This window comes from Opisthorchis viverrini, assembly GCF_000715545.1.
Source record: "Opisthorchis viverrini unplaced genomic scaffold opera_v5_418, whole genome shotgun sequence".
Classification (NCBI taxonomy): Eukaryota; Metazoa; Platyhelminthes; class Trematoda; order Opisthorchiida; family Opisthorchiidae; genus Opisthorchis; species Opisthorchis viverrini.
Window position 1 is genome coordinate 257,638 of NW_008752079.1, and position 12,796 is coordinate 270,433.

A 12,796-nucleotide genomic window follows, 5' to 3' on the forward strand; every position below is an offset into this window, starting at 1 on the left:
GTAAGGCGACCCGGCTGACGGCACCACGCGACGGCCGATGTGGCATGAGTTTACTTGTGTATGTGCAATTCATGGTTGTACGTGGGCTGGGATACTGCCAGGGCGCCCACACCTAGACAGGAGGACGATTAGGGTCCTCAATCAAAGCCTTTGGCTCAAAAGCCTAACCGCAAGGCAGCGGTGTTTGGCGGGAAATGCAAATCCATTACCATTTCTACGGAACAAGTCGCCACATGTTCCAACCCCCAACCTGGAGGGCCAGGAGACTGTGTTGGTCAGACCTCTACCATTGACCAATCGGAAGACGCTTCAGAAACAAACACCTATTCTTTCACAGTACAGTCGGCTTTTTCATAACAACAACTGTTTACGTTTGGGCGGATGTGGAACAGTTTGAATCTATTTGACAGGTGATGCGTATAGGGATTTGATAAACGGTTTCCACTCACTAGTGGCTCAAGATAATCGTTCAGCTGCACCTCCCTTTCGGTGCCTAGATGCCCGGTCACCCGAAGGAAGCAAGGGTAACGGTATACTGCCAGGTTGCCCAAGCCGAGAAAAGGGAGGTTCGAACCACGGAGCTTGCGGTCATTAACATGGCGTTCTAACCACTGAGCCAGTGGTTAGTGGTCATAAATTTCCCAATGTGAGAAAACGGGGACGTACAGAAGACATCAGTTTTATACCAATCCACTTACTTCCCCCAGGGCTGCAACTAATTCCTTGTGCAGTCGTTTAAGAAGCTGCTCTTCGTTGTCCAGCTGTTCTTGATAGGTTTGGAGTTGTGATTTAGTTTTGGCCTCCGCATTGACCAGATTGTCCACGTGTTTGCTCAGCAAGGCCGTCTCCTCTTCCAGCTGTACGGCCTACAACGACGGCAAATGTGAACTGAATTGTTTACCCATGTAAGCATCCAATCGATTGCGAGAGGACAAAAATTATGAAGGTAGAAGGCAAAGTTGCAAACACAACCAGGGAAACCCATCATGTGCTGAAAAATAACCATCTTCAAATCGTTCGGCTGGCTGTTTGATGACTGAATGTCAGTTGTAACACCCTCCCGGTGCCTGGCTGCCATGCTACCCGAAGGAAGTACGAGGGCTGGGATAGTGCCAGGTTGCCCAAGCCTAGACAGGGGAAGTCGGGTTCGAACCACGGATCTTCCGCTCAGTAAATTCGCGCTCTGACCACTTGAGCCATCTCGCCCCAAAAGTCTGTCCGCTATCAGGTCTACCATCAGGTGGTCGACTCTCTCTCTCTCTCTCTCTCGTACACACCAAATAATGATAAGCGTTCAGCTGCAACCCCCTTTATGCATAGGATGAAAGACGCAAGTAGTCGACGTTAAAGCTCATTTGTATGTCGCCATATTAGACTGGCTGGTCACTGGAAATAGGCCTCTGTATGCTTGAAAACAAATCTCATTCCCCGGATCCACATCAGCACCAAGGACCTGCACGTAGCACTACATTCGCCTCTACGTAAACCGATCGTTTTGACGACTGCGTTCAGTAGCTCCGTGAATACTGAACCAGAAATCCGCTTTGGATGCAAGCCACGCCTCTAAAAACGAAACGACAGTGTACGAGAGTTTTCCCTATCAGTTTGTCATACAGTGCAAAGTGAGCTTGTCACATTTTGCCCGGTCGTTCATCCGAAAGACGGAGTGTACGTCAGGTCTCCTTTTCTTATCATTCTACTGATGGTTTTGCTACGTGGCGGATCTACTCTGCATGTTATCAAGGCGACGTTGTGTGCAAGGAAACTCACCTTGTGTTCTATCTACTTTTTGCCCTCAACTGAAGATCTCTAGACTAATCACTCTGCTGTCTACCGGATCAGTATGGGAGAACACTAAATCCTATTCGGATCCTGTTCCCAAGCGTGAATTCCTTTGCGTAAGTGCGTTTCTTTCCACAGCAACACCTTTATCACCTTGGAACACACGCCGCAGCTGCAACCTAGGCTGACCATCATTGTCATGACTAACGTCGTTAGCTAAAATCGTACATGTGCGGAACAGTGGTCCCGGTCGATTTGGGCTCATCAGGTAGGCGCGGTCCCCAGGTTTCCGTCAACCTTATGTTCTATTTGAAACCAAATCACACGAAATTAGCGAATATACACTCATTTGCAAACTAATTTGGTTTTTCAAGAGACTCACCTGGAACCCAGCTGTTGCCTGAGAACATCACAAACAAGAGATTCAGCTGGGTTCCAGGTGAGTCTCTCGGAAAACCAAATTAGTTTGCAAATGAGTGTATATTCGCCAACAAGGCTTGTCCTAAAGTAGTAGCAACATGGGAAAATAAGAAAACACTGGGTTTGAGGAACCTTAGTTAAATCTTGTGGCCCAAGAAGGGTCATGGGATATTGGGCAAAGGAAACATTGAAACTTCTTTCCGTTACAAGGTGGCGTTCAAAATGGGAGCAACGACATGGACAATGGTATTAACGATCAAGTTGTGCAGGCGAAAAAAGCAATTGCTTGAGTTCGCTTTGACAAGTCGATTATCGGTGCCTTTGCTCCCTATTCGCTTGAGTTAGAAAAGCCACGGAACCTTTATTATCGTCCTTTGAAACCAGTGCTAAGACAACGAACATCCAACACAAATAGAATCATCCTCCTGGCAACCGGGGAGTCCTTTATGAGATAAGGTTTGTGGTCATTGTGAAGACGAGACAGCGCCTATTAGAGCAACAAATTCCAAATCTCCGGTTTCCGTAAATAATGATTGGGGAGGTGAAATACACAAAATTGTGTTTCGTTGACCCTGAAAACACCTACAGACATCCTGTGAAAAGAGACGCTCTGTTATCTAGACTTTTCAACGATTTACGAAGAGTGAATACAAACCCCATGTGCACCTACTTTACATAAATATTCAAAGGAGAATAGGGTCGGTAAAGTCTTTGGGCTTAGGAGAAACTTGCGGTTATCTTTTCATCTTTTTCATGAGATGAAGTGTTTCCCGTGAGGTGAAATCTTCAAACTGAGTACAGTTGTTACGCTCCATGTTATGCATCAATACTCGTACAAGGCACGTTATTAGGAAAAGTAAGTGATAGTGTAAAGGTGAATACTACTGATGAGGCATGCGGGTTTCTCGTGGTTTCTCTCATGTGGTTTTCTCGCAACTACGCCTCGCGTCTAATGGAAGGTGGAGGCTATTATGGAACAACTTTGCAGCGTTCGTTTACAACCGTGTGATAGTCAATGAATATCCATGAAAGTTCAAGGAGAGGATGTTCGGTTTTTAAAACTAAGATGTATATGAGAGTTCACTTTCCTGTGTTCGCTAATAAACGACTTCGTTCCTTACAATAATATTCAAATAACAATCATTCAAAGTAAAAGAACTATATGCAATGCTAAAAAGTATTCGTTTCTCAATTGTTTTTGGATTCAGAAGTGCAGTTCAAACAGAAACAATGTACCACAACATACCTACCTGCTTTTTCAGTTGACGCAAGACTACTTCCCTCAACCTGTTGTACTCCAAAAACTCATGTGTAAATATGGGAATTTTGTAGTCGGGTTGTACACTGCCGCTGATCGGATCAAGCTTGTGTTTACCCCGCGATTTCGTCTTCTGTATCTCGGTACTTTCCGCACTGGCAAGCCAATCCTTATAGGCATCACTTTTCTTGTACTCTGCCAACAACTGAGTATACTTATCACGTAGTTCTTTGGCCTCGTTAAAGAACCCAGCCTTCTGATCTGCTGGTAAATTGCTCCATTCACTGCCCAAAATCCGATTCCGTTCGCCAAAAGGCAGTGAAGCGAGTTGTTCAGACTGGAGACGTCGATGTTTTACATATAACATGAAGGCAGTGGGCGGCTTCCGAGGGGCATTCTTATCCTGTGGTCGTCTACGCATCACAGGCACGGGGTCTGTAAAAAAAGAAGTAACTATTTGTGAGTCCTCGTAATCGACACCACAGCACCAGTATCCAACACTGATGCTTTGCCGCCGTAAAACCATGATTTATTGGAAAGTCATATTTTGGGGAAAGAATAAGTAGAAACGGAAAAGTTACATAGTGTTAGTTTAGCACAATCATCCCGAGGTCCTTACACTTCCAGACACTCATTCAGGCAATCTGGATAGAAACTGACAAGAAGAGTGCCACTGACATCAGCTATGGTTCTGACACAACGGTTATCGAACACCTGAAGACGTCTCAGTTCAGCTGCTCAGAGAGGCCAAGTCTCACAGCCAAACAACAAAACAGCACGCACTGTAGTCTGATACACACGTCCCTTGAGATTCATGAATATACAGCTTTGACGCCACAGGTGTCTCAAATTACCAAACGCGATCCGAGCCTTTCAGTTTGGTGCATTGATCTCATCTGTCACACTACAATCAGAGCTAAAACAACTTTCATTCTACGTGAGCGCTTCAGAGCTTCGAGTGCCTCTCCTTGGATTGTAAGTGGCGTGCTCAGTGACCTATGTCCGGGAGCATGACCTTACACTTCTTGAGTGCAGTGTGCCCAAGAACGGAGTGACTTTGGTCGGTTTATCCAAAGACACCTGCGCATCCTCCAATTCTAAGACGAGAGGGATGTTGTCTGAATATTCCATAATGACAAGGCTTTCGTCAGCAGCTATTTGAACACCAGAGTTCCACTATTTGTAGGCGATTTCGCCTTGGTATGGAATACCGGAATAAAAGTTGGGAAACATGTGCGAAAATATCCTCATCACTGAAGGTTAAAATGGTGATTGGGGGTAGCAACCTAAACGTTCTAAGATACTCAAATAAAGTGTCTCTCGGAAAAGAAAAATACGAAAGTGGAGGAGATCTAGTGATAATCCAGAAAACCTATTTCCCACACTCAGTAACACCTTGACGCACTGGTCGACCTGGAGTGCTGCAATGACCCTACGCGCAGCGCGGACCGACACCCGGCTCCATAAAATTCAGTCATGTAAGGTCACTGGAGAGCAATCCAACGAGGAGCACCAAGAAATCGTATAAGAAAGTTGGGGCGATAGGGTTCAGTGACTATAGAGCGAATTTACTGGCCGGAAGGTCCGTGGTTCGAACCCGACCTCGTCCTCTCGATTTCCCCTTTCTAAAGTACATTAAACCCAAAAATGAAGTGTTTTCTCGCCACGTGCTCGCTACTACCAGACAAGATCCGGGTCAATTAGTCGATGCGTTCCTGCAAAAATTACGTTACCTTGCCAAGGACTGCAATTTTCGTGCGGTTTCTGCCCATGAACATCGGGATGAGGCTATTCGAAACGCTTTTATCACAGGTTTGCAGTCTAATTCCGCTCGCCAACGACTACTAGAAAAAACACACTCTTAATCTTCAACAAGCGTTTAACGAGGCACGTCTGCTTGGACACGCTCAACAACAGTCACTCTCATACGACTCATCTCATGTTCCCTGTGGCCCTGATAAACCTTTGACTCCTGTTCGTGAGGCACTTATCTCTCAGACTGGATCTAATGACACGATTGCAAGCACATCCTTATCTTGCTTCTTCTGTGGCAACGGTGAGCACATTCGTTCAAAATGCCCTGCTCATGAGACTTTCTGTCATTCCTGCGGCAAGAAAGGTCATTTCCAAAAAGTTTGTCGCTCCAAACCGAGTTCAAGTCGTATCACATCGACGATGAACCCTGGTGTTTCATCCATTTTCAACATCTCTTCATCCATTGGACTTTCCAAATCAATCGTTGATGTTATAGTGAATAATATCCCACTTAATGCTCTTATCGATACTGGTAGCTGCGAAAGTGATATTTCTTCTGACATCGCATTGAAGCATGGCTGGACGATAACATCCTCTAAGAGCGCCATCTCGATGGCTTCAACAAATTTATCATGTTACTAGCGGCCATCTTTATGCTGCCGTGCTGTGCAAAAGCATGCGATACGGAGGTGTCAAACTCTCGCTCTTGTTCAATTTGTGCCCAGAATTCATCCTTAGCTTGGATTTTCTCAGCCAACACCAAAGTGTGGTCGTACCATTCACGGGTAAGCGGGCCCCATTCGCCGTATGCACATTGAAAGCAGCGAAAGTCAATGCTCCATCTTTGTTTGATAATCTCGCCCCAGGGTGTATTCCAATTGCCACAAAATCTCGTCGTTTCTCTCGCGACGGTATTTATCAAGACGGAGATTCGGAAGCTACTAGCTGACAAAATTATTGAGCCGTCCAACTCTCCTTGGCGCGCTCAGATTCTCGGTACTACAAATGACAGGCATAAGAAGCGCATGGTCATCGATTACAGTCAAACCATAAATCGCTTCACTTATCTTGATGCGTATCCTCTGCCGAAGGTGAACGAACTTGTAGAGAAGGTGTCCCATTACATGGTGTTTAGCACACAAGACCTTCAAAGTGCGTACCACCAGATCCCCATTGTCGACAAAGACAAGCCATATACTGTATTCGAGGCATGTGGTAAACTCTTTCAATTTCGCCGCATTCCGTTCGGAGTTACTAATGGTGTGGCCTGCTTTCAACGCAACATAGACAACATACGCGAGGAAAGTCTGCTCGATACATTCGCATATGTTGACAAAGTTACCGTGTGTGGTCGTGATGCCCAGAAATTTGAAGAAATTTCTAGAGGCTTCAAAACGTCACGGCATTACGTTTAACCAGAAAAAGAGCACCATAGCTACTGCGAAAGTACTATTACTAGGATACGAAATATCTCACGGTATGATAAAACTGGATCCCGAACGTTTTCGAGCCCTACGAGAGTTGCCTCATCCATGTGACATCTGTTCACAACGAAGATTGGTCGGAATGCTGGCATCCTAAGATTCATCAAGTCGTCCGCAATCAGATCTTCCCGATTCCAGATAGCGTACAAGCGGCACTGAATAATCTCAAACACGATTTGGAAAAGGCCGCCGTTTTCACCATAGACTACGCTCGTCCACTCGTTGTGGAAACTGATGCTTCCAACATAGCCATTGCGGCCACTCTCAATCAAGACGGGCGCCCGGTGGCTTTCTTTTCACGCACGCTGTCACACAGTGAGCTTCGTCATTCATCAATCGAGAAAGAGGCATACGCGACTGTTGAGGCACTGAGAAAATAGAGACACTACCTGATCGGCAATCATTTCACACTTGCCACGGACCAACGGTAAGTCGCCTTTATGTACGACAAGCAACACAAAGGCAGGGTAAAAAACGGCAAAATTCCGAGATGGAGACTTGAACTGTCCTGTTTTCATTACGATGTCCAGTACTGTCCAGGTAACCAGAATAAAGCCGCTGACGCACTAGCGCGGACTGGCAACATATCTGCAATGTCATACGTGGATCTCAAACACCTTCATAACACGTTATGTCACCCCGGCATCACGCGGATGCTTCATTTCGCTCGCTCAAAAAATTTGCCGTTTTCCGTCGAGGATGTTAAGGTGATTACTAATCAATGTAGTGTTTGTTCAGAATTGAGGCCTCGTTTCCTCAATCACCATTTTGGCAATCTTATTAAAGCTACACAACCGTTTGAACGCATCAGCATCGATTTTAAAGGCCCACTTCCATCGACCTCCCACAACAAATACCTTCTAACAATGATCGACGAGTACTCCCGTTTCCCATTCGCCTTCGCATGAACGGGTGTGTCGTCATCCACCGTGATCAAGTGTTTTAATCAGTTGTTCCCTTTATTCGGAATGCCCACATACGTCCATTCTGATCGTGGTGGAGCTTTCATGTCAGGCGAAGTACAAGCGTTTCTTCATGACAGGGGTGTGGCAACCAGTCGAACCACTCCATACAATCCACGCGGTAACGGACAAGTCGAACGGCTTAACGGTACCCTTTGAAAGTCCATCACTCTGGCGTTGAAGACCCAACAACGGGACATTACTGAGTGGGAATGTGTGCATCTAGATGCATTGTACTCTATTCGCTCCTTATTGTGTACCGCTACTAACACAACACCACACGAAAGATTTTTGAACTTCCACCGGAAGTCAACGTACGGCACCTCTCTTCTGACTTGGTTATCGACTCCAGGCCCCGTTCTCTTAAAGAGGATGACACGTTCCTCCGAATACGATCCGTTAGTGGAAGAGGTGGAACTTGTTAACTGCAACCCGCAGTATGCCCGCGTTCGTTTCCCGAACGGAAAGGAAAACTGTTTCTCTTAGACATCTGGCACCCAAAGCACAAAATATCTCAGATGTCTATTTAACTGAATCAATCGAAAGTGTAGTGGCTCCTCCAGACGATATTCAATCACACTCGCTTGATCCTCCGGGAGGCGAAATGGCACCAACAGAACAACCCAGTGAAGTTCCAGGGAATGTCCTACAGTACATCACAGACCAACAACGTGTTCGACCGTATGATCTCATCATCATCATCATCATCGACAGCATGACATCAGTGTTCAACACCGATGCTTCACTGCCGTAGACCGTATAATCTTCGAAACCGCGAAGCCTATTCTATATTCTCCTGATAATAATCCTTCCGGTGGGGAAGAATGTTATATACTGACGTTGTGTTTAACTTTTTACTCGCTATTCGTTAAACTAATTGTGTTTCCTAATGTTTTAGCTGATGTACTGAAATTGTTAGAAGATTAAAGCCAATCATTCGGCAATCCTCGTTCTCTATTTCTGGTACAATCATTCGAGTGCGTAACAGTGCTTTCGTCTGGTACCATGCTGGGCGGGCATCAAAAGAGTGCTACAGCTGAAAGACTTTTTGCCAGGAAGCCCGTGGGCTATGGGTAGGTCGTGCAACCCTCAGATCCAATCATTTTTCTGGTACAATCATTCGAGTGCGTAACAGTGCTTTCGTCTGGTACCATGACAGCTGGGCATCAAAAGAGTGCTACAGCTGAAAGACTTTTTGCCAGGAAGCCCGTGGGCTATGGGTAGGTCGTGCAACCCTCAGAGCGATCCAATCATTTGAGAGTTCTGGGTTGGGTCAAACCACGAGTCCATTGGTCGCGCCTCAACTCTTGAGTTAGCGAACTTAACTCCTTTCTGGTTCATATGAAGGGATAGTAGGCAACTATGCGACCATAAGGCAATGGTTCGAATCCGACCTCTGCCACTCGAATTTCCCTGTCTAGGCTTGGGCTACTGGCGCTCCCTCTCGGTGGCAGGGGAGCTAGACACCGAAAGGGTGTTACAGCTGAACGACTACTATTTATCATAACTATATAAGGAAGCGGTTTGTGGGTGAAATCGTACTTTTCGCCTTGCTAATGAGATACCCCCCGGCAACCGACATAGAGGAACCGTGGTGCTGCTCTCCACGGCAGTTTGGAAGAAGGCCGGCTTGAAAACCGCACACTCCGGTTGCTCAAAGTTGACTGTGCCTAAAAGTATTTTGTCCAAAAGAGTAAAGGGTTGGAAAATGCCTAAAAACAGGATGCAACAATGCCACAACCACAAGTAGAGCTAAAACCAGTTTTCATATAAAGAAAAATTAGAGTGGCCCAACTCAAAGATGGCTAAGTCCCGTATTGTGTGATGCCTGAATGACCTTACTTAAATAGTCAACCTCCGAGATAATCTTGCATGAAATTCGCTCTCTCTGCAGTTGAGCACTTTTGGGTCACGCCTTATCCAATGAACTAAGAATATGGCATATGATCAGAGGCTGAAATGTGCCATTTCATTTAGCAAACCCAATATTGTGTAGCATTCCGTCGTCCTCAAGCCAGTTTACTGTTTGAACCGTTTTATCAGTCATTTCCAGATTTCTCCACCACGCAAGCAACGCCATATATGGAACAACGTTGGACCTTAATTCTGTTATACGTCGCAGTTGTGATGTTAGTAAACTGCGAACCCCTCTCCCTGTAACCGAACGTAATCCAACAGTCGGAGAAAGATTTCCACATTCCAGTCACGATAGGGTTAGTTTGAGGAATATACTCGGTTAAAGGAATGCAAAAAGTTGATATTTTTCTCCATGCCCCAACCACTAGAATAACCAAGGTCTAAATATAAAAGGTGAAGCGCAATTAAAAATTGAGTTATTGGATCGCACCACCAAATTGTAATGATCGGAATCTTGATTAATTTGTACGAAAGCCTCGCAGTTTGTTGCCAGACTGCCAGTTTATAGCCGATAGCGCAGAACATGGTGGAGGCATTATGATACGCGTTTATTGGTGGTCTTTATTCGAATACCATTCATCAGAAGCTGTTGGAACATAAGCTGCGGGATTCTAAAACTACCTATGGTCATGCAAGCTCCGCCGAACTAGCGCAAACAGTCGCAGTCCTTTTTGGCGAACAATCGACTCTCCTGTACTATCGAATGACCCATCAAGGTCTCCACGTTTTCAAGCATTATTGCATGAACAGATGACTATGCAGGGTCTTCATGTTTCTTCTGTGGCTATGCTCATCACCCGCACCACAAATTATTCTGAACATCCATTGGTTGTACAACAACAGCAGACGCGACCGCACTGCTTGTGCGATAGAGATGTCTGATATAACTCAACTATAAAACGAGCATTTATCTCTGCGGGGGTGAATTTTGCATAGTTGCTCTGTGTTTCAAACGTTTCATCGTTCACGGCTAAATCACTTTTTCTCGTTTTCAGCTCTCCGTGTCAAAGTTTTGGGTGAATAAAGTCTAGCCTCTAAGCCCTCAGTCTTTTACATTCTCATTCTGATTCGGATTTTCTCTGCACTCCATCGCTCGTCGAACACAACGATAACCACCATCACCAAAAGCAACATTAGATGAGAGTATTAATGCTCTCACTAGTGCCATAAAACTATGCCAATTTACTCCAATAAAGCCATACGATCAAAATAAGAAATGGAGGATGGTCGTGGACCAGGACTGAAGAGTGTCCATACGCATTCCGGTGCTCCATCACATGATGGAGCAATATGTGATGCACAAGACCCGTTCCCCAGCCGGTCGTTCTACTTGCTGTTCTCCACTCCTCTCCTCATAGACTGCAAAAAATGACGTCAGATGGGTGATCCAAGAAAAGGCTGGTTACAACGGGAGTCAGACTATTTTCATCGCGATTGCCACACTAACTGCAAGCAACCTTTCCGAAACGGGTACCACTATCAATTCACTCCAATTGTTTGGGACGGCCCCTTTACCCAGATGGATGTAAATGAGTTAGACAGGCAACCACTGAAGATTTCACCTCCAGCTCTGAACAGAGTGGCGGGAGTTTGTCAGGACCAACAGCTTAAGGGACGAAAAATATCCGCTTATTTCCGAAGCTGCTGAAGGTTCCAAATGCACCGTTCAGGGCTGCGTTGCCTGTTGGAAATCCAGTTGAGCAACTGAAAGTGAAGATGTAAATTGCTTTTTGAAGTGTTTAGCCCAATGGTTCAGGAGACTTTTTTCATAGGTAAGCGAACCGTTGCTATCAGTGATCGTTGCGCTCAGTAGACGCTTCTTTTAGCCCGCTACGCACATCACTTGGTGCAAGTTACACACATTCCCAGAATTTATCGCCTTCTCTAGCTCTTTAGTTTTCTGGATCCACAAAGTCTCTCGATCCGCGCAGATGCCATTTGTACCTGAAGTCCAACAGTCCATCGGGTGGTGCTGTACTCCCGACCAGAAGGAATACGTGTCCGAGCTTCCAGCCATTTTGAAGTGTTGATCGATACCGATTGTCTTGCTTTGATTCGTACATCCATCCCGCATATTGCAGGGTTGCGTACAATATATTCCAGTGAGTGCCGACATTAGAAAACGTCTTGTACAAAGGTAGTTCTGGCAGACCTGTTCCGCATCATGGTTTGAGCTTCTCAGTAGCCAAACAAAGTTTATGCATCTCGAGAAAACCAACCAACCAAACCAACTGCATAGGTGCTCCAGAACGAGCGGCAGTCGGTAATTGACCCACGCCCTCTAGAGCCAATGGCAATGCGATCTGTCTGCGCTGGAGGTTGGATCACACGTAGGGGCAAAATATAGCCAGGTGTCTGGTGTTTCGGAAGTTAGTACTGCATGGACAACGGCGTTCGCCGTTGTCCGTGTGTCTAGATTTCAGTCTTGGGTGACCACCTAACTGAGCATCTGATCCCTTACCCCTCTGTAACGGGGCGCTCAGTGTCGTAAAAATTTTCTTTGGGGTATCAGAGCTACAGTCTGTTGTCGCGTAAGCAGATGCTAGAAAATGGAAGCTATTGTCGGCACTCATGAAATCTGTCAAACGATTCGTACAGAGGTGACCATCAACGGGCAACTACCTAACCAGGGACACTTCGGCTCGATGGCTCAGGACAACCCCCAGCAGACCTAGCAGCAGCGGCTTCTGAAGCATCAGGAGTTCTCAACCGCAAGTGAGCGGGAACCAATGGGAAAATCAGTTCAACAAACGAACTTAAGTGCTGAATCGATAGAAAACGAGTCCAGTGTACATGCAAGAGCATTTTTCGTCCGGCTTGTTCCAGAGCGCAACTGTTTAAGGCTCAGATGAACTGAGCGTCAGGGATTGTAGGATGATGGTTTCGAAGTGTTGGCTGATGCCATCAACAGAACCTCACAAGATATGAAATCGATGTAGTGCACGAGTTCGTAAACGCATGTTCTGCAACACGTTGCAGTACAGGCGGTTTTTCACGGATTCACGGATTGACGCACAGGATTGATGCTTTTACCCAAGTTTCCCGGGTCGGTTTGTTCTTGTCGTTCAGTGGCTGTCGTTCACCTGAAAGGCACAAGTGAAAAAAGGATGTAGCACTGCTCTTCGTGTTCTCAGCGCGGCGCAGTATGCTTGCCAGCGCGAGGATTCGCATAGATAAATGTCTAATAGTGCTTTAAACTGGGCTCTAGAAGGAGCGTG

General features: G+C 46.0%; 1 protein-coding gene across 1 annotated transcript in view; it reads right to left on the bottom strand.

Annotated features, from left to right (window-relative positions):
* T265_15292 (hypothetical protein) overlaps positions 1-3,886 on the bottom strand; it is a gene marked incomplete at both ends in the record, with an annotated part of 7,096 nt that extends 3,210 nt beyond the window's left edge. Inside the window, 2 exons of the mRNA XM_009177415.1 lie at positions 699-866; positions 3,453-3,886. Coding sequence (XP_009175679.1) covers positions 699-866; positions 3,453-3,881 — 597 coding nt within the window. The remainder of the gene's footprint in view (positions 1-698; positions 867-3,452) is intronic.
* Between the last annotated feature and the right edge of the window lie 8,910 nt (positions 3,887-12,796).